The sequence below is a fragment of the Prunus mume genome, linkage group LG6 (genome assembly GCF_029339155.1).
Source record: "Prunus mume cultivar Tortuosa linkage group LG6, ASM2933915v1, whole genome shotgun sequence".
Taxonomy (NCBI): Eukaryota; Viridiplantae; Streptophyta; class Magnoliopsida; order Rosales; family Rosaceae; genus Prunus; species Prunus mume.
In genome coordinates this window covers 2,831,189-2,851,101 of record NC_142703.1, presented here as the reverse complement: position 1 = coordinate 2,851,101, position 19,913 = coordinate 2,831,189, and the positions used below count along the sequence as shown (strand labels likewise).

Sequence of the window (19,913 nt, the reverse complement as noted above, 5' to 3'; positions counted from 1 at the left end):
TTGGTCAATTGCTTCAGTCAACATGTTGACTTTTGACCGTTGACTTTGACATTTGATTATCAACCATTGACTTGTATCTCTTCATTCTATTTCTCCTCATTTGTATCTCTAATCACATTCTTTAGGTGTGCAGATCTATAGGTTTCCTTTATCAAGGTAGTGGGTTGACTCAACTCCTCAGATATGATATACGAATTAAATTCCACAATTTAATTCTTCATATTAATAAAGATTAATTGAAACCTTTTAGAACATCCACAAACCATGGTTGTCGCTAGCAGCAAGTCACGGTTATTCGAGCTAAATGAGACTTTGTGAAAGAACCTATTCAAATTGGAAGGACCATGCAATTGAATCATTCTCTTATGTTAATACTCCTTATTCACATTATTAGATCATGGAATCCGATTGTCAATATCCTAATGTGAATCATTCGTTTTATATGATTATCCTGGTAAGATTTGAAGACATCTTCTTTCAAGTCTTATCCACTACTCTGCTCAGAGATTTGACCAGTCATATCTTGGAGTATTCTCTCTCATTTACTGAGAGTAGAGATTCTTTCTTGTACATTCATTTGCTTCCATTACTTTATTGAGAATCTTGATGAGCACGTTTAAGCTATGCCTAATTCAGCATGACCATATAGTGCCCTCAAAGATTAAAAACATAGCCACAAAACATCTATGATGCCTCAGGTCTAAGGATTAGCTTGCACCATTGCAATTTATGAGTTCCAGCTTGACATTGAGTAAAGACTTCTATGTTGTAACTCATATGTTGGATCACGTTCAATATACTTGTTCTTCTACAAGCACATACACACGTATCGATGTGTCTCCACACTTAATGACTTGAGACCTTGCCATTCCCTACATATAGAGACGATACTGTGTTTACTGGTCTTTGCGGAATATTGACGCTCAATCAATAATCCTATGACCAGGAACATATTCCTGATTTAGGGATGATGAGAAGTCTCCATGTATGCAATCTCATTACATAGCTCTCATATCCACTTGTGTATTCCTTGGACTATGGTTCTTTTACATATTGAAAGATAATATAGCATGATTTAATGTATTAAACAACTTTTCTTGCCCATTGATAACATAATATGTCTTTTATCAAAGTTGTCCTTAACTCTAACTATCACATAATTAGTTGATTTTAAGGGCATATTTCTAACAGTTTGCAAGTGTCTTAGAGATGATTTTGTAGATAACATTGTATAAACTGATAGGACGAAACTCTGTCACAAGAGAAGAAGAGGCAATCTTCGGGATCAAGGTCATTAGAGTATGATTAAACTAAGCCACACTTCCTTTACCACTAAGCACATTTAAACATAGAGTGCTAATATCAGTTGCATAATATCCCAATATTTCCATAAGAGAAGAGCAGGCATGTCGTCGGGTCCCGGAGCTTTGGTGGGACCAATATTTTGGAGGGCAGCCTCTACTTCCACTCTAGAGAAGGGCAGATTAAGTCCTGTGCATAAAGTCTGAGGGACTCGGGAATGAACTACATGTAAAATATCATCAATCACACTAGTTCCAGCAGAAGTAAACATGGGAGTATAAAAGTTAGTAAAAACCTTTGTAACTGTGTCATGATCTTGCTACCAAACACTGTTTGCATCCACAATACCTTGTAGATTATTTTGTCGAGCATGAGAGGAGGCATGCTTATGAAAAAAAGAAGTATTATGATCTCGTACTACAGCCAAGAGACTCTCGACCTCTGGTGCCAATATATTTCCTCATTCGCCAATAGACTATCAAGTTCATTTTCCAAGGTCTTCCGATTTTGTGAATTAGAGCAGGTGTAGCCCGCTGCACCTCTTCCAATTCTGATCTCAACTTAGTAGTTTTCTATTTTACACTACCAAACTTCACTTGCTTCCACTGTGTAAGACCGCTGCACACATTGAAATATTTTGAATTGGATTCTGAGTGCCTAGCTAAGTTCTTCATATAATATCAATGCAATCATCCTCTTTGGTACACATCTCTCAAAATGAAATTGTCGTCTACCATATCGTTTTTGCCCATCCTGTTGATCGACCATGATAAGGATGATCAGAAGTATAGGCCACCATATGTTGTATAATAAGGTTGCCTCATTGGTGCACAAGTGATAAATTCCTAAAGCCATGGTTGAGACGGGCTTGGACATTTTCATCATCCTTACGCATATTATTCCAAGTGTATTGATTTACAATAAAGGAAACTGAATAAGTCGATAATCCATAATGGTAGAATGAAAATCATCAATCTGGTTTGCAGGACGTAGGCAATTTCCACTCTTGTCACTGATATCAAGAATTTCATTAAAGTCACCACAACATAACCAAGGACCAGAGTCCATTGTGCTCAGTCGACATAAGATCTCCCAAGAATGGTGTCACTGACTAAGTTCCAAATACCCATAAAATCTAGTTATTCAAGTGATCCATGAAGTGCTCCAATTTACACGCACATCAATATGCCCAACTAATGAAGATATGAGCATGATTTGTAAACATGGTTTCCATAACAGACACAAACCTACTAACAGTCTAGTACGGGGTATGCAAAAAACACCACCTAACCCCAATCTACTTTTTGACTGTCCCATCTGAGTTCCAGTTATACAGGTCCCAAAAAGGAAGATCAAAGTAGTCCTCTTTACCTTAAGAATATTCTTCAAGTCATGGAATGTTCGAGGGTTGCAAAGCTTCTGGAACAACCACCGGACGTTCAAATGAGAACTAAGATTGAGATTGGGGAGACGCTTCAAGGTTGGTCTCCTCCTCATATTCAGTAATTTGGCTATAACTCAATCGACGTTTCACAGAACTACTAGCCATGCACTCTTCTCACTCACCATCTGCCAAACTTTCAATATTTTTCTTTCGACTACATGTACTCATATGTTCATGCATTGCTGTCCCATCTGCAATAACTCTCTCTCCCTTCCTGGGAATCCTCTTCCCTGTTTTCTCGATAAGGGGCATAAAATTGAATGGATCAGAATTCGAAATTGCAAGTCTCCCGAGTCAACCCCGCACTCGGAGCAGGATTCGCAAGTGTACACTGGTCTTTGCGGTTCGTTAATGCCCATTTGAACGATCCTATGACCGAGAACTTTTAGGGTGTGAGTTGTAACGGGAGGTCTCTCCGCATCTAACATCTTTAGATCACTTTCCTTATCTCACGAATCCATAGACTTGTCAATAGGCTAACGATCACTAACTGGATTGTTACCTAAGCTAACATCTTTGCCCTTCAGTGTTAACCTAAATGATTGGTTTAAACGAAGTTTTCATGAAATATTTCATCTAATAATTGGCTTTCAGGGCATACTTCTAACAATATTTCACTTGCCCTTAAAGTCAATCAGCTGCTTATCCAATAACCATCTACCCTAGATGTTAATCGAATCAAAGCCGATGTCATGTGTATGCATGGTGGTAAGCATATCTAAGAGTCATGTTATCCTCTGAATTATGTGATTCTTTTAATCACATTACTTTTCTTAGTGTGTGTTTGGAGTTTTGATTAGACCTCTTGCTCCTTGGCTTGAGCTATTGCCTCCATTCGTCATCATTGTATCAATGTATATCAATGACATTTTATGGTTGGAACAATTTTCAATGGAAATTAATTTTCTCATCCAAACATACATACTTAGCTTTTTTCACAATTTATGAATCTTGATAAAACAACATACTCACATGGTTGGTTTAAACCGAGTTTCCGTGAAATATTTCATCTAATGATTGGCTTTTAGGACATACTTCTAACATATAGTGTGTCTGCCCTTTTATATCAAATCTAGGTATGTATCTAACTTTCAATCTATATATTACATGACTTATTTTATTAAATTATTATCATATTGAAGATTGGTTATGTATAAGAAAATATAGTTTTTAGAAATATTTATCTATTTCTTGTTGGGGTTATCTTCCAGATTATTGGGATTTGGAATATTTCTTTGTAATCTAAACATGCCACCTACTAGAAAATACATTTCTGGATATACAAAATGACTTAGAAAAGAAAAATCGAGGAATTGACTCAATCTCAAAAGGAGCTCTAGATAGATTTATTGTTAAAGAATCACATGCTACAATTGATGAAAATATTTCCAATGAACAACAAGAAGATGATGTTGAGGAATTGCAAGATATTGAAAACAATATGGATGAATGTGTGTGTAATGTTGAGCATAATGAGAATGATGACAATAATGACAATGAAAATGTTGATATCAATGAAAATGTTGTTTTATGACATTAAGGTATGGCCAAAAAAAAAAATTATAGTATTTTCGTATTAAATTATGTAAGGCCCCAAATTAAGTTTCGCATAGGGCCCTCAAAATCTCATAGACGGCCCTATTCCTATTAAATTTAGAGGCACAATCGTCATTCCATCCCTAGCCCCCATTAGCTCCACCACTCCCAACACCACTCTGCATCCAACCCCTATCATTCCCACCAGTGAAGAACAAAGCGAAGGTCACAATCCATTGCCTCAACCACTCTGTCGTTCTCCCTAGCCCTCAAACTTCATCCATAAATCCCTCATTGCTTTTAAAACCAAGTATGGTTGTTTACCAATGAAATTGTAATCACTAGGGGTGCATCGGGACCGGAAAACCGGAACACCGAACCGAATCGAATACAAAAAATTGAGAAAAAATCGTTAAGCTGAAAAAGTCAACAAGCGACATCGAACTGCATCGACCGATTTGAACTTCTGGTTTCGGTTTGACATTTTACATGACCGAACCAGCTGTATTAATTTTTTATTTATTTATTTTAAAATATTCCATACTTAAGCCCAATTCTCTTTAACCCAAATAAAAAGCCAAACTTAAAGCCCATATACCTTTTATTTTCAAAGCCCATTCCATAACCCTACTTCACCTCTCTCTTCTATTTTTCCCTTTTCCCGAAGCCAGTGTCTTTTCAGTCTTTCTTTTTTCTTTTTATCCCTCTCTCTCTCTCCCCGCCTTCCCCTTTTCTTTTCTTTTCTTCATTCTTCTTCTCTGCGACTTCTCTCTTTCTCTCCCCTTATTTCCCTTTCCTTTCCTTTCCCTTTTCTTTTCTTCTTTCTTCTTCTTCTCTGATACTTCTTTCTCTCTCCTCTTTTCCTTTCCCCTTTTCTTTTCTTCTTTTTTCTTCTTCTCTGCAACTTCTCTCTGTCCCCCCCGTTTCCTTTTTTTTCTTCTTCTTCTTCTTCTGTATGACTTCACTCTCTCTTTCTCTATGCCATTTTTTTCTTTTTTCTTCTTCTCTGCGACTTCACTCTCTCTTTCTCGATGCCTTTTTTTTTTTTCTTCTTCTCTACAACATCACTCTCTCTCTCTCTCTCTCTCTCTCTCTCTCTCTCTCTCTCTCTCTCTCTCTCTCTCTCTCTCTCTCTCTCTGTGATATGATGAAGAGGATGAGAGGGGTTCTTGCTATGGAGCCTTCTTCATTTGCTGGTAATGAAGATCCTAAGACTAGATTCAAGCGTTAGAGTCTCTACTGGGTTTCCAGAAAACCGGACCGGAAATAGCCAGCTTGATCTGGTTTCTATCTATTTTCCTAAAAGCTGGACCGAACCGAATAAACAGATGTCGATTATGGTTTTGGTGTGAGCTGTAAACCGGACCGTGCCCACCCCTAATAATCACAATTGGACCTGGAAAAAGAAATTAAGGTTAAATTTGGTAGGGAGTGGCACCCTTTATTAATGAAATCATAATCATTTTTATTGCATATCTTTTTCTACTGGGGCTATTCCAAATCAAATAGTGGGGCACCCCAATCACACCGAAAAATAAAAAAGGCATTGATCTGTGGCCTTCCAAATCTAGGCCATGGTGAAAAGAGAGGGTCAAGTTATGTTTTGTACAATTTTATTACAAGTTACACTTATTTGGTTTTTATGCCATTTTTAATTGAAAACAACTTTTGTTTGTATGACTTCATTGTTTAGCAAGCCACAAAATTTAAAATTTGAAATTTAAAACAAATGTCTAACTTGAAATGTTTCTTTCAAAGAAAAAAAAACCTTGTAAACACTATAAATTTATTGGATTAATTTATGTTTTGTACCCTGCAATTGTAGTCATAAGATATTTTGTCCACACACTCTAAATTTTAACAATCAAGTACCTCGGATTGTTAGTTACCTACGTGACAGCCTTGGGTCTCACCTTTTTTAGTGTTTCGGAGTTAGTTTGAGGATATTTTGGACAAATAATGTCTTCCCGGCCAATTCATTATCTGTTTTGGATTTAGTTAGATCCTAGAATTAGGATACATTGTAAAATATCCTCAAACTGACTTTGAAACACGCAAAAGGGTGGGATCCATGGTTGTCACGTATGCAATTAACGAAAATTTTGATGGAAACCCTAACGTCGGAAATCCATTAAAAATAATTGATATTTTTGAGGTACTTAAAATATAAAGACATTGAGAGTGCATGACCAAACATGCTTTACAAGTACAACTATAGGGTACCAAACTAAATTAATGTAAATTTATTTTATAAAAATCATAGGTGAAAATCATAACACAATAGTATATGTGATATAACTTTGCAAATCTTCAATATAATAAAGAAAAATGCAAATTTAAAATATAACAATGTAATTAGTGAGGAAGACGTTTCTCACTTTTACATTGCAATAATACCTAAAGAGGAACCACACATAATGTGAGTATTCGGAGTTGCCCCAAAGCTATATATGGTTATTCTCAATCTCTTAAAATATCATTGATAAATAAAAAAACTTTTTAAAATATTATAAATTACGTGTAATAATTTGAAAACTTTGGCATAATTGTTCCCATCTCCAGTACCTTCAAAATTAAACTTCATTCATTAAACTCTAGCCTGGAAAACTCTTAGTGAAGGAAATTCGGTTAAGGAAAATGAGTACCACAACATTTTAAAAAACTAAAAAAAAAAAAAAAAAAAAAAAAAAAACAATCTAGCTATTCTCCAAAATTAAAACATTCTAGTTCTACCACTAGTTACACCCCATTGTTACTCTACCTTAGCGCATCTACAATCATGGTCTCTATTTTTTAGTTAATATTTAGCTAAAAATATATAAAAGCTATTTTAGGAGCTCTCTATAAAATTTTAACTCCAATCATACTCTCTAGTTTAGAGTTATAAATGCTATAACTTTTTTCTAATTGGTCAATCTCTATTAAAAAATAATAGAAAAAATAGTTAGCATTAATTAAAAATTTAAAATACTCATAAAATAAAGTGGCATTAAATTATAGGGAGTCGAGTCCTTTCTCTCTCCTTAAATTTAGGAGCTCCTAGAAGTCTCCCTATTTTAGGAGGTGGATATGGAGCATGGTTGGAGTTATTTTTTTCTAATTCCTCCCTAACATTTGTCTAAAGAAGTGGTTTAAGAAGTCTATTATAAATGCTCTTATTATCATTACTCTCAAAATTAACATAATGATTAGCTACATGCTCAAAGCCACTTTTCGTTACACAATATATAAGCATTCTTTTGGAAGTGAGAAAGCTTTGTTTGAGCACTTTTTTTTCTTTTTCCTTTTTTGCTGAAATGTCAAAATTATACTTAAGTTTTACCATTCACTCAATTTAATAAATGTTTTTATATCTGTTAATAAATGTGGCATGTTCCCTCAAACTGAGTCACAAACACAAATACAATCATGTGACTAAATTGATAAAATTAATAACTAAATAACTAAATTATCCAACATTTTTACTATTTTGACCTTATATATATATATTAACTAAGGATTTTTTTATTTTATTTAGAATAAACGATAGTTATTATTGATAAACAACTATAGGAGTGCGAGTTGGATTAGAAAGTCAGATTCCGACCAATTTCATCTCGAAAATTTCCGATTTTGATAAGTCCAAATGAATTCCAAAATCTGAATATTCCGATAAAAATTGGATTGGAATTGGAATGTATGCAAAGATTCCGAAATTTTCCAAATTCCAAAGTATATTTAAAACAAAATTGAAAAAGAATTTTCATTGTGAATTTTTTTAAAATTGGAATTGAAATCATTGCATTTAGAAAAAGAAAAAAAAGGCAGAAACTATCATAATTAAAGTAGCAATTAATTATACCGAGGTTTAAAAAGAAAATCTTGAGTGAACTGAATCATGTCTCTGAGTCTGGGTACATAGCTCACTCAATCAAATCATGTCTCTGGGTGCTATGATCAATCACAAGCCTCAATAAAGATATTCCTTCACGTGGTTACTGAAAATTGTTGGGCTCTTTTTTACTAAATACGACACGTGATAAATTACAAAGGAAAATATGATCTGCCTGATATTTCAACTAATTATTTGAGTTCTTCTTAAAAAATAGTTCATATTATTAATTTCAAAAGTTAAATGGTTTTGGACAATGAGGTTTAACTTAGTAGAAAATGACCTTAATTTATATACTAAAAGTCTCAGGTTCGAATTCACAGTATTATAGTTGCGTGTGTATGTGAGAAATCTCCCTCTCCAATAATTTAGACGATTGTTTATACTCTAAAAATGCTAAATGATTTTGAATAACTACAGTCAACAAAGAAATACGTATTTTAATTTACATATTCCAAACAACTAATGGTCCTTTTGTTCTATTATTTTTTTTCTTCTTTTGTACATATTATTACTTTCTTAGTAATTCCCTGATAAGGAGCATAGATATAGTCATCCTTTTAGATGCTTCTGAGAATTGATTGCTCGTCATGAAAATCTGAACATGAAATTGGGTTGATTTCTAGGTCAACATGTATATATGTTAAGGTTCCTTTTTTCCTCCCGAAAAACACAAACAACACGGGGGATTCTGATTATATAAAATTTGATGTCCAGAAGGTGCGGGAGCATATTCCACAATATTTTCATCCTTAAAAATATGCCAAATAAAATGAAGAGAGTGCTTCCACGATATATGTATTTATGAATTTAATTTAAAGAAAAACGCGTTTGTGGTTAAAATTTTAGAAATTCCTCAAAATCTTCTTATATAATAAAAGTAGTAAAAAGGAAAACCATTTGTTGTTTGATAATAAAATACTAGAAATAACGTTAAAACTACATACAAAGTGATGCTATTTGTACCACATTGATGATCACCTCTTTAATAAAAACAAAACTATTTATTCACGTATCTTAATCTCACTCTCCCTAGTCCATGTTGTATTTTTTTTAGCTGAAAATGTAGTTCATAATTTTAAAGGGGCTTTACTTTTTAGAGTTTTTAAACCTGAGGTCCAATAAGTTGAATTCGATACTTCAAAAATCAAATAAATTTTTTTTATTTTTAAAAAGTGACAAATATGTGCAGTAGAAAAATCCCCTTTCGCAAGAGCTGTGGCGTGTACAGAGAGTTTAGTCATTTATAAACAAAAAAGGACTATGAAATTCAAGGAAAGTAATTATAATAAATTTAAAAGTCAAACGACAAGGTCGTTAAAAAAGAATAAAATTTAATTGCAAGGGTAAATTTCTTATGGAGTTGGTGGAAAATATAGTAGGATTCTCAACGAGGCACCTGTATATTTAGGGGGGTAGGAGAGGAAAAGAAAAGGGGAAATGAGACTTGTGATTTTATTTATTTATTTATAAATTTGTTTTAATTTTGGTGGTGCAAAACTTCATTAGAGGGTACAATGATAAGATATTTGAAACTTGTGGGGTTGTTGTCGAATAAACCCGAATGATAAGATATTAGAGGGTAAATATGTAATATTTACAACTCATGGCAACAACTATTTGGTTTTGTCAGTTGGTTACAACTCATGGCAACAACTATATCGATGGAAATATCGATATCGATAAAAATTAAATAAAAATCACGGAAATTGTGAGAAAAACTTGGAAATTTTTATTGAAATTTTAGAGGATGTTTATTTAGTCAATTGTCTATTATTTTATCACAAAAAATTGGAATAAAATGCATGGCATGGTGGGTTAGAGTGATTTAAGTTGATTATGCAGCGACCTAACAAACATTGTGTCTTTAGAAAATATGTAGTAATTAGTGAAAGAAAATTAAACGCACCATAATTTTTTAGTTATAATAATTTACTACAATATATTGCATATGATAAGATATATGAGCTTGACAAAAAAAACAAAAATAAAATATATGAGTAACTTAGTACCACATAAAAAAAATTCCTATTAAAGTTAAAACTTAGTATCACATATAATGAACAATATTAAAACTCAATAGTGAATAATAATACAAGTCCGTAATATATAACCAAAAAAAAAAACTCCATGATAAAATAATAAATAAAATTAAACATATGCCTAAATTTATCATTAGGGATTTTTTTAAATGAAAATTTATCCTAGATAATATTAGCTTGCAGAAATTTTTAAGACCATATAAATATTACAAGTTGTAACATTATTAACAAACTCATTCGCAGTGTGTTGGATAAGGCCCAGTAGATGGATGGGAAAGAGAGTGGTTCAAATCCCCTTGATGGCAAAAGCGCCATTTCTCAACAAATTTTATTTATTTTTCAGTTTCAATCGCGGTAATATCGACGAAAATATCGATATATTGACGATAATTAAGTGGATATGGCCTAAAATATTGCCCATTCAAAAAAACGATATTATCAGCGAATATCGCCGATAATTTCGATATTGAAGACTGTGGTTACGATACATTTTCGGGTTGAGGAGCTCCTTGATCTAATTCAAGATCTCCTCTTCCAAACTTTTAATTCTACAAATGCCTAACAGATTATCTTTTTCCTCTAAAAAGAAAGTCTAGCACCAAACACGATATAAGATGTACATCATACCTGTTATTCTAGTGAAAGTCTTTCATTAAAAAAAAAAAAATCTTGCAATTAAAAAAAACACATTATGGATAGATAAAGCACATGATGTTGATGCGCTAAATTATTAAAAATTAAAAGTTGCCATCAGGAAACTTATCAAACCACAACATATCACTTTCAATAAATTAAGCAAATTTGGACTAAACAATATGAATTGAGTTCCGGGGGCGTATGACTATCAATCAGACCAACAAGTTGACAACCAAAATGCCTAGTATGAATGTTTCAAATACTTATCCGTAGATTGAAGTACAACGATTTTTAAGGCCCAGTTTGGCATTCTTGTCTTTGTGAAAATAATCATTGTCAAATTGTTGTAGAGAAATCATTGTGAGATAAAGTACTTTGGCGTTTGGTAAAATTTTTGTTAAAAATGTTGTTGGTATTGAGTTTACGCATAATCAGAAAATGATTGCCGTATAATCATTAAACCCAGACTCTTGGCCGATTCCTACATAATCGAAAATGAAAGCCTTATTATGCTTTGTCTTATAACTTTCTCTCACAACAATTTTTAATAATAAATGATTTTCTACAGTTTACCAAACGGGTTGGGCTTCTCAAATTTTTTTAAAAATCACTTATCACCCCAAATAAGCAATTCCAAACTGGTACTAAACAAGTTCAACTTTTCAGACCAAAAAAAAAAAAACAAGTTCAACTTAAATGATGGAGTGTTAGAGGAGTTCAACAATTAATTAGCAAAAGTTAAACAAATAGTTCACATAGGGAGGGGACCTAGGTGAAACTTGTTGCTTTTGACCAATAATGAATCATTACAAGTTTATATTCTTGGGAGCCAAGTTTGATTACACCGGCTAGAAAGAAGGGTTCAGATTCATCTCCTTTTTCTTGTACGTCTATTAATCTGGATAAGATTTTCAAGACTTTTTGCACAATCCATGTGCCCTACTCGCAATGGATGTGAAAAGCCTTGAGATGTGTTGACCACGTGGCCGTCTATGACAAGTCATTAAAGTAAGTCGTTTTTTAATATTTATTTGCTCCAAAAGCTTATTAAAAAAAATTAAAAATCTGCCTATAAAGAGAAGGCTCTGTTTCGCTTCATCTTTGCCAAACAAACACAAAGAAAAACATAGCCATGGCAGCTTCTTCTTCTGCTTCATTCACCTCTCTGTCTCTGCTTCTGGTTTCTTCTCTCTTTGCTTCTTCTTTGTTTTGTGTCTCAGAGGCACAACCTTCTGTACCTGTGGTTAAAGGGCTTTCGTGGTCCTTCTACGAGTCTAGCTGCCCTAATCTCAACTCCATAATCAGAAAACACCTCAAGAAAGTCTTCAAGGAGGACATTGGCCAAGCTGCTGGCTTGCTTCGTCTCCATTTCCATGACTGCTTTGTTCAGGTAACATTTCGTTTCAACTGTATATATTTGAACCCCTTGATCAAATGGCTGGTTGCTGATCTCTAATGGCTTGCTTCGTCTCCATTTCCATCTTTTCTTTTGGTCAAGTTTTTTTATGTTTCTGCTAAATTCATAGGACAGGGCATCGTTTTCTTGTCAAATATCAGACTTTTCTTCAAAACCTGGACCACACATTTTAAAGTAAAACTATTTGTCTTTGGTCAGTTTTGGGGTTTTTTTTATTTCCCCCATTTTACCGACAAAATAAAAATATATTGATCTCGATTGATAGTATCACAACATAACAGGTTTTCTCAAAATACAAACTTATATATGCCAAAAATAATTTGGGCATCATCCGAAGAAATGCCAAAATGACCAAAATGCCTGCTACTGCCCGTAGAAAAAGTTCAACTTATTGGCAATTATTTGACTAGAGCTGCCCCTCTCAAACTAGTTCTTGAACCAGTTTAATCTTGATGCGTTAATTAAAGTAGCTAGCACTACTAGTTGACATGACTACCAATGCTTTTGTCAGTCACTCATTTTCTAATGAATTTTTTTTTACTTAAAAAGCATGGACCTCTTATTTTCTTAGTGAGTTAATACAGTGTTAGGCAAGTTTCTTGCACCAAGTTCAAATTACTTTACTAATAAATTCTATTAATTTAGAATAATAGATTATTGTTTATATATATATAAGTTAATACAGTATTAACAACTCGTTTGTGCTCACTCCTTAATTTAATTTCGTAATCCAAACTGGTCAAATTTTATGTTTTCTTCGTTTATTGACATACCGTGTTAGCGAGTTGTTAATATCGTATTAATTTACTAACTTGTTAGCGCATGAGCGTAAATGCATTTGGTAAAGAGTTTGCTGTAAATCTAACAAAAGAAAGTTGAATAATAATGTAGGGATGTGATGGGTCGGTTTTGCTGGAGGGATCAGCCAGCGGACCAAGTGAGCAGGAGGCACCTCCCAACCTGACCTTGAGGGCAAAGGCTTTTCAAATCATCAATGACCTCCGTGAGCTTATTCACAAGAAGTGTGGCAGAGTTGTCTCTTGTTCTGATATCACAGCCTTGGCTGCAAGGGATTCTGTTTTCCTGGTAATTAATTCCTTAACCAATATATATTTGATTCTTCAAGTAAATAATACTTTTTTTTCAAAAAAAAAAAAAAAAATTTAGTTATACTTTTCTATTTTTTGCTTTTTGGCGAAGTTGTTTCAGATGACTAAGTATTTTCATTGCTTTTGGCAAAAGTTAATAGTTTGACCATAGGGTAGGGTTGGTGTGGAAATTTCGTTCATTGAAGACTTCCAACACATAAGAAATTTCCCAACACGTTTGGTATTTCCCTTCCAATTAAATATTAAAGTCATTCCAACATGTCCTGAAGAAATGAGAGAGAGGCAAGAGGCTTTATGAGCATTCATTCCAACACTCGAGGTCCGTGTTCACATCCACAATCCTTCAATATTTCTTGTATCAAAGAAATAAAAACGAGAGAAAAAGGCCAAAATAAAAATTAATAAGTGTAACACATATAAATAATTAAGTTAAAATATAATAAGAATTTTTATTTCTTTAAGTGATAGTGAAAAAGGGGAATTCAAACACACTCTCGGATGTAAGAATAATTGCTCTTAATCAATTTATCGAGAATTTTTTTTATATACGTGTCAAAACTATAAATTGTCTCAAAAGTGGGCATGTGGGTGGTTTCTTAGTTGTCCTTAACGAACCAATGAATATTTTACCAATCTTATAGCACAGATCTAAAGGAATTTGTATCCCACATAATTGAATACATGGAAGTTGTTGTTGGATGCTATTCGAGCACTATAAACTCATATCTATATAATATTATCCTTTACTAATTCCTTTCTTTGTCCTTAGTCCATGAGTAGTTTTTGTTCCCACCCACCCAGCCACCCACTTGTGAAAGTTTATATAACCTTTCAATGTCCCTCATTAAAAAAACAAAAAAAACCTTTAAATGTCAGAAAAAGGAGATGGAATCTAGGCCGCATACATGACTATCTTTTTTTTATATTTTTTTATTTTTATAAATAATATAATTGTTTTACTTTGCAATTAATAAATCCTACAGCTTTATGAATCTAGGCATGTCTTATAATTTATGAATAAAATATAAAATATTAATTAAAAAATGTGAAAGATTTTTTTAATTGGCGTGTACAAAATTCAACTAGTTGCTAACATTTTATCCTTTGGAATGTATGTGCATATTTGTTTTGGTCCAGTCGGGTGGCCCTGACTATGATGTGCCATTGGGAAGAAAGGATGGGCTAAACTTTGCAACACAAAATGCAACCCTAGCAAACCTTCCCCCTCCCACAAGCAACACAAGCAAACTTCTCACAGACCTGGCAAAGAAAAACCTAGATGCCACAGATGTTGTAGCCCTCTCTGGTGGCCACACCATCGGCCTTAGCCATTGCTCCTCCTTCACTGGCAGGCTCTACCCAACCCAAGACCCTACCATGGACAAAACTTTTGCCAATGACCTCAAGGAAATTTGCCCTGCAAGCGACACCAACGCCACCACCGTGCTCGATATCCGTTCACCGGACACATTCGACAACAAATACTACGTCGATCTCATGAACCGCCAAGGTTTATTCACATCGGACCAAGATTTGTACACGGATAAAAGGACGAAGGACATTGTCAAAAGCTTTGCTGTTAACCAGACCTTGTTCTTTGAAGAGTTTGTGAAATCCATGATCAAGATGGGGCAACTCAGCGTGCTGACTGGCTCCAAAGGCGAAATTCGTGCAGATTGCTCGGTGAGGAATTCGGACAATAAGAGTTACTTGTCCTCTGTGGTTGAAGAGGATGAGGAGAGCTTGTCTGAGTTTTAGGCTCAATGTGTTCAATAACTTGACTTGTTTATGTACTCGTTTCATATGCTTATGTGCTAGAAACCTCTCACGTTTTGGTGTGCTTAGTGCTAAAATGTTTGTAATAACAGCCCCTCAATTATGTTAAAATTTAGTTTGTTTCGCCAATCTGGTACACCATGTGTTCATGTTTTGGCCTATGAGATGAAAATCTATCTAAATGTCAAAAAAATTTGTGGCCAAAAATCATAACAAATATCCTCCCTCCAGTTTTGAATAAGTAGGGGTTTCTCTCTTGAAAATACTTACCTCCTTATTAGGTAAGTAGGAGTTTCTACATTCTTGCCAATTGCAATGTGATATGTGTGTATAAGTTTTTCTTTTTGTATTTTTAATGAATTATTTTTACATATATGTCGTATATGTCAATTTGTGATTCGTAAAAAGGAGAGTCTCCTTATCGGAAACGAGGCAAATAGCATCCTTCTCTACTTGCCATTTATCAGCCTTGTATGCTAAATAACGATGATTTGTTTGGTGGTAGACGATTATGCCCTTACTTGCTTTGGTATTGTCTTAAATGTCCTCTTGCCATTCCATCGAACAGTGCCAAAGAAGCCTTCTCTCTTACTTTTGATATGGCCAAAATATAAAAGAAGATGGTCGTTGCTTTTGGAAAATGAGATTCTTTGTACGTACTGCTGTTGATAAGTTCTTCACGTGAACTGATGTTATTGTTGCCTCTGTTATTACTGAGCTGGTTCAATTCTTTTGATAAGATTCTTTGTTTGTTCTGCTATTCTGAAATTATATATCTTGTCTAGCTTTTCTGCTGGGTCAGACCAAAAAAAAAGAAAAAAAGGATTTTTTGCTGGGATTCTGGAATAAATCGTCACGAAATTTGTCTGGTTGAGTAGGTGGACATAACTGTCAATTTTATTTTTTCGCCAAACGACAGAAGTATCATTGATAAAAGTCGTAAGCCTCGATTACAATAACTACAAATGCAATCAATCACTTAAATCTATATTTTGACCCAAATAAGGACTCAATAAAGGTTTAAATGGAGTGCAAAAGATAATCACGGCTATAGTACACCCTTTGTCAATAAAGGTTTAAATGGAGTGCAAAAGATAATCACGGCTATAGTACACCCTTTGTCAATAAGGTATAAAAGATAATCACGGCTACATTACTCCCCCAAAGAGAGACCTATAAAACAAATTTAAAACCTAAACAAAGACTAAAGCTCTCCCAAATAGAGACCATTCAACAAACTCATAGAGAATTGCTGCACTTATATAACTAAAAAAAGGAACAAAACATAACGCCCTATTACCATTGCCGATCGAATCAGGCTCACATCAAACCAAGGGAGGACGAAGATGAACAGATTTGCACATATCTGACACAAATCTACCAAAATAACCCCAACACAATGTCATCACCAAGACGTCCAAGCAGCCACCAAATTAAGCCAATATAGAGGGGCTAGAGGGAATGGGACTTTTTCATATTCACCCATCCATTCTATCCCATTCGATCATTTGCATATTCTTACATAACCCACATGAAATAAAATTCTGATCATTGAAATCAAAAGCAACCACATAATTGAACACAATCAAATCTCAATCTTACAAAGAAAACAAAATCAAAACATTAATCAAATAAAAAATTGATGGGTTTACCTCCATTCAAGGGGATTATTAGAGATGGTGGTAGTCAAGAAATTCATAGAAGAACGGCCTTTAAAACTTATGGAAAATCCTCTCTAAATTTTGAGTTCACTTTCCTGGACAATCTTTTGTTTTTGTCAAACGGTAGTATTGAATTCATTCATTAATAAAAATGTTTACATCTTCTTCAAGAGTCTTGAGTAGCTAGTAGGGAGGGTAACGCAAACACTCCCACACCCAAGAAATAGAGTTTTTTTTTTTTTAACTGCAAATTGAGCCACTAGGTGAGCATCCTTATTACAAGACCTACTAATCAAGGGTGGAATCATGAATTTTTTAGCGGGTAGACTAGCTAAAGTTATTAGCCTAAAATCTAATGATCAATTTTTTGTTTATTTACAATTTCTATAGCTTTTTCTAGAAATAAAATATACATTAAATTATATAAATCACGCTAGTTGTAAATACAATTTTTTTCATCCGGTGCGGCTCGGTGGTCCGGTTTTTTGGTCTCGATGCCCACCCCTAGTCCTAACTCCTAAGTGAAATTACATGTAGGATAGCTTAAAACACTAGAAGGGGGTTGAATAGTATGTTTACAGAGTTTAAGTATAGCAAAGGAATATGGGAAATAGCCTTCTATGCCACCCTTTTGCTAATTTTAACTAAAAATACCACCCCTTCCCAATTTTTTTACAACTAACACCTTTAAATATAAAATTATTGCCCACTTATTGTACCCATATCAGTTTTTCAGAAATTGGCTCTCTCTCTCACTGTCTTCGCTCTTTCTCTTCGGCCCATCTCTCTCCCTGGTGTACCTCTCTCTCTTCGACGCAGTGCTCTTTCCCGATCAACAGATGGCCGTTCATCCAAGCGGAAATCCATCGTTGACATTGACGAGGTACTGTTCATAACCATTTTCTTTGAAATGTGGGGTTTTTGTGAAGGTTTATGGTGTCTGGATTTCTAAGAAATTGGTTTGGTTGCTCAGAAATTGGGTTTGGGTTTATGGGTTTCTATGAACTGGGTAATAACGCACACCCACTGTCACTGGCTCGCAGCCACTGTTCACAGAAATCAAACTCTTCATTTTGTCACAGAACGTTTGGGCTTCGTTCACCTTTGGGAATCTTGGGTTAGCTTATAGTAGATGTTTGTGCACTGTTTGGTATTTTAAATTAGAATCAGTGGCTGTGGCTGATATGAGAGGTTGTCTATAAGACCACAAAATCAATTATTAAATAAAACATGATTTCGGAGAAATCATGACAATGTAAGCTTATAAAACCCCGTCTTTGATATTTAGGATAACAGATGGCTGCTTAACTGACCATTCGAGCAGTTGTCTATTTCTATCACAGATTCTAAAGTTTGTTTCATGGAACATTTCATACCAAAGCTGCTGGTACCTCTGCTGGATGCATTTACTGTAAGTATGACTCACTCCTAGAAGATTGCTTTTCACTGTGGTGCAAGTTGACTGCATAATGACAGATAGCCACCCACAGCTGTGAAACAACTTTGCGCTAATGCAGTTGTAATCTGTTGCAGAATTTGAAGAGATATTAATAGTTTAAATAAATTGGTAAGCTTTGCTTATTCTTTCATTTTTTGGGGCATAAGAATCAATATAGTATGCTATAGGTATGCATATTGTTAGCAGTTTTAGGACATATCCTAATTTGATTCCTTTTCTTTGGTATTTCATTGTTCGCCGAGGTGAGTTTGATTCTGTGGCTGGCTTAGCTGCAGATGGATGGGTGTTTGCAAATCATATCCATTAGTGATGGTATATGGAGGTTGGGAACTTTTGTTTTCTTTATTCACACCCCTTGCTCCATAAACCTGAGATTAAAAACTTCTGTTTGCCTTTTCCAGAAGAGAAACCTTCACATTTGCTTATATTATAATTAACATAATGGCCTTCTGTTTTTGGCTTAGTGATATCTCATTTAGCTTCTCTCTCTTTCCTTCTACCTGTCACCTGTCTCCTCCCTTTAGTGAAGTATAATATGTGTTAAATAGAAAAGTAGAGCTTAAGGGATATATTTTAATAGTATTATACAATCTTTTAGACAATACCTTCTCTAGCAGTTCTGCATTCTCTTTACCTACAAGGTCTAGCTTCTTATATAGTTCCATATTCTCTTGTTGTATGAGATTTCCCTGAAATAAGTAAAAAGAATGATATAAAATAGGTATAAATTAGGCCCCAAGGACTTGAATTAACATAAATGGACTAGGAGAAACTGAGGCAGTTTTCTTTGGTAACCTTCTGGTTCAGTTCTTTTATTTCATCATTTAGTATCTGGTCCTGCAGAAAAATGACTGAGTGTCATGCATGTGCTACATAAAGAAGGGATCTTGACAGTAGTAACTGAGACTATATAATCAGGACTAGGCACCTTTTTCATCCGGACACCTTTCAAACTTGTCTCCAGTTGGTTTTCCAGGCTCTGTAGATCTTTGGCACTCAAACCAGAAAGTTCTTCACCCATTAACTGCCTGCAAGTTTATACAGAAACATCCAGCCAATCTTTCATTTGATCTCCAATGAACGGTCGCAAATGTTAGTTTTTAACTTGGAAAAATAAAATAAAATTGAAAGTTACTTTTGGGAAATGTTGAACTTTTATAATGAATATGGCTTCAGTGCAGAAGGCTTGATAGTAAATAGAAAATCTATATGCTGGGGGTTTTCTGGCTAGCTAAAAATGTGTGAGAAATGATGAATCTATCTGATTGCAGCCTATTTAATGTTTAATACCTTCATTAAAAAAAGGTTGTTGATAGTGCTTTGACTATCTTGCAGATTATAATGGCAAAACCAGCAGGTGGCCCTAGTAAGAGAGATCAGCCTGCAGGGATGGATGAGGACTAATTTTGTGTGTATGACAATTGACTATCTTTGCTTGTATTGCTGTATGTTAGGGATCTTTTGTTCCATTTTAGTAACAATTTTGTTTAGGAGAAAAAGAAACATATTGCAGATCATGCTTTGTAAATGCCACTCTTATGTTACGATGGACATGTGGTATGCCCTTGTTGGGTAGGTTTGGATTGAAACCATGGTCGAGTGCTTGGGCCATGTTTAGTGAGAAGCTTGAATGAATTTTCTTTTCTGTTGTCTTTTCAAG

The 19,913-nt window shown here is 34.4% G+C and overlaps 1 protein-coding gene and 1 long non-coding RNA gene across 2 annotated transcripts; both read left to right on the top strand.

Moving 5' to 3' along the window:
• The first annotated feature begins 11,849 nt into the window (after window positions 1-11,849).
• Window positions 11,850-15,269, top strand: LOC103336232 (Peroxidase superfamily protein). The gene is made up of 3 exons (XM_008239274.3): window positions 11,850-12,221; window positions 13,140-13,334; window positions 14,495-15,269. The coding sequence occupies exons 1-3, from the start codon at window positions 11,964-11,966 to the stop codon at window positions 15,113-15,115; spliced, it is 1,074 nt and encodes a 357-aa protein (XP_008237496.1). The 5' UTR covers window positions 11,850-11,963; the 3' UTR covers window positions 15,116-15,269.
• A 2,847-nt stretch (window positions 15,270-18,116) lies between these two features.
• Window positions 18,117-19,904, top strand: LOC148915825 (uncharacterized). Its single transcript, XR_016127997.1, has 3 exons — window positions 18,117-18,205; window positions 18,328-18,361; window positions 19,589-19,904. It is a non-coding gene; the product is annotated as an uncharacterized LOC148915825 (long non-coding RNA).
• The last annotated feature ends 9 nt before the right edge of the window (window positions 19,905-19,913 follow it).